The sequence below is a fragment of the Bison bison genome, unplaced genomic scaffold (assembly GCF_000754665.1).
Source record: "Bison bison bison isolate TAMUID 2011002044 unplaced genomic scaffold, Bison_UMD1.0 scf7180017862863, whole genome shotgun sequence".
Lineage (NCBI taxonomy): Eukaryota > Metazoa > Chordata > Mammalia > Artiodactyla > Bovidae > Bison > Bison bison.
The window spans coordinates 28,573-31,495 of NW_011493435.1; the positions used below are offsets into that span (position 1 = coordinate 28,573).

The 2,923-nt window shown below is 38.1% G+C and overlaps 1 protein-coding gene across 1 annotated transcript; it reads right to left on the reverse strand.

Annotated features, from left to right (window-relative positions):
* Positions 1-1,379: 1,379 nt before the first annotated feature.
* LOC104983488 (olfactory receptor 2W3-like) lies at positions 1,380-2,300 on the reverse strand. Its single transcript, XM_010832920.1, has one exon. The coding sequence runs from the start codon at positions 2,298-2,300 to the stop codon at positions 1,380-1,382; it is 921 nt and encodes a 306-aa protein (XP_010831222.1).
* Positions 2,301-2,923: the final 623 nt, after the last annotated feature.

A 2,923-nucleotide genomic window follows, 5' to 3' on the forward strand; every position in this document is an offset into this window, starting at 1 on the left:
AAATTTTATTTTATTTTTAAACTTTACATAATTGTATTAGTTTTGCCAAATATCAAAATGAATCCGCCACAGGCATACATGTGTTCCCCATCCTGAACCCTCCTCCCTCCTCCCTCCCCACACCATCCCTCTGGGTCGTCCCAGTGCACCAGCCCCAAGCATCCAGTATCGCGCATCGAACTTGGACTGGCAACTCGTTTCTTACATGATATTCTACATGTTTCAATGTCACTCTCCCAAATCTTCCCACCCTCTCCCTCTCCCACAGAGTCCATAAGACTGTTCTATACATCAGTGTCTCTTTTGCTATCTCATACACCAGGTTATTGTTACCATCTTTCTAAATTCCATATATATGCGTTAGTATACTGTATTTATGTTTTTCCTTCTGGCTTACTTCACTCTGTATAATAGGCTCCAGTTTCATCCACCTCATTAGAACTGATTCAAATGCAGATGAATGGATAAGAAAGCTATGGTACATATACACAATGGAGTATTACTCAGCCATTAAAAAGAATACATTTGAATCAGTTCATTGTAGATTTTTGCATTGTTTTTGGTTTTGTGCTCTAATGAACAAAACCTCTGTGAGACTTCTCTCACATAAATGTTTTTTATGGACATTTGTTTTCATTTCTCTGAGGAAAATACACAGGAGTGTAAATACTCAATCATAGAGGATATGTGCTTAATTTTATTAAAGAGGTAGCCAAACACTTTCCCAGAATAATTAAATCACTCTATATTTCACGAGCAACATATGAGGGTACCAGTTGTTCTCCATCTTTATTAATATTTGGTATTTTATGTTTTAATTTAGCTATTTTAATGATTATAAAGTGGTATCTTGTGGTTTTAATTTTCATGAAGATGAAAATAACGAGCACTTTTTCATGTGTTTTTTGCCTTACATACATCTTACTTTGTGAAGTCTGGTTTTAGCTTTTTTCCCCTTTTCATTCAGTTGTTTGCCTTTTCATTATTTGTACACATTCTTGATATATTCTGGATACAAATCTTTATATATATTGATTCATGGTTTTAATGATTCATGGTGTTGCAAAGAGTCGGACACGACTGAGTGAATGAACTGTTTTATTGGATTTCAGTTAGATGAGGACAACTGAAAAGAAGAAAAAAAGATGATTTGAAGTGTTAAACATAAGATATATTGAAAATTAATTTTTACCTAAATTTACCTGTTATCTAATCAGGATCATATTTGGCCTTTATAGTACATATTTCCAAATTCCATTCATGGAAATTTTTATTGGGTTGGTAGAGGTGTTTAAATAAATTAAAAATTTTTACTTTAAGAATTATTTATTTCTATTAACTGAATAAAAGAAGTAACCAGAAAACTGGTCACTGTCACCTTACTTTGTAGACACAAGTCTCCTGAGTGCACCCTTTACATCCTTATTTCTCAGTGTATAGATGACAGGGTTCAACATGGGAGTCACCAAGTTGTAGAAGAGGGTAAGGAATTTCCCTTGGTCCTGAGATGAATTATTTCCTGGTTGCATATACATGTAGATAATATTCCCATAAAACAAGGAGACTACAGTGAGATGGGACCCGCATGTGTTGAAAGCCTTCCTCCTTCCTGCCGCCGACTTCATCCTCAGCACTGCAAAGGCAATGCAGCTATAAGAGATGAGGATGAACGACAGGGGCACCAGAACGATGATCACTGATAGGATGAAAACAGTGCTCTCTACAGCCACTGTATCCACACAGGCAACTTTTATCAGAGCTGGCATCTCACACAGGAAATGTTTCACCCTGCATCTCCCACATCGTGGCAGTTTCATAGTCACTGGAGACATAACCAGGGAGTTGAGAAGTCCAACCCCCCAGGCCACAGACACCAACTTCCAACAGAGCTGAGGGTGCATGAGGACAGAATAGTGGAGGGGCTTGCAGATTGCAGTGAAGCGGTCATAAGCCATGACAGCCAAGAGAACACATTCTGTGCCACCCAGTCCCAGGAACATGAAGAGCTGGATGGCACAACCCACATAACTGATGGTCTTATCTGGGCTGCCTAAGTTGAAAAGCAGCTGGGGGATAGAACTGGTGGTAAAGCAGAGATCTAGGAAGGACAAATTAGTGAGGAAGAAGTACATGGGCGTGTGAAGGCTGGGGTCTAAGCGGGAAACCAGGATGATGACAGCATTGCCCACCAAAGTCACAAGGTAGAAGATGAGGACAAACACGAAGAGGATCTGCTCTAGCTTGTGTCTGTCTGAGAAACCCAACAAGATGAAGCCTTCCTGGCAACTCTGGTTGGTCATGACAGAGGATAATCAGTACACATCTGCAGGGGAGCAAATAGTAACACATTATATTCTTCATGAAGCAGGCTAAGGAATTTACAGAGAGAGGTGGGTCATATCAAGTAATTATGTAAAATAATTACTTAAAATTTCAATATTACATGTAGGTATAAATTATGTATTTTAGGAATACTATCTTTTAATAATTCTCTTTCTTTTGGATCCCCCCAATTACAATTATTGTGGAATATTAGGAAAACACAGATATACATGAAGGATAGGAAAAGATTACCCACATCCCAGAAACAACCACACTGCAATATTGATTTATTTCTTTTCATTCTTTTGAGTATATGTAATTTATGGCATATATAAATTAATGGCATATTTCCACCCTTATGGCAGAGAGTGAAGAGGAACTAAAAAGCCTCTTAATGAAAGTGAAAGAGGAGATTGAAAAAGTTGGCTTAAAGCTCAACATTCAGAAAACTAAGATCATGGCATCTGGTCCCATCACTTCATGGCAAATAGATGGGGAAACAGTGGAAACAGTGTCAGACTTTATTTTTGGGGGCTCCAAAATCACTGCAGATGGTGATTGCACCCATGAAATTAAAAGATGCTTACTCCTTGGAAGGAAA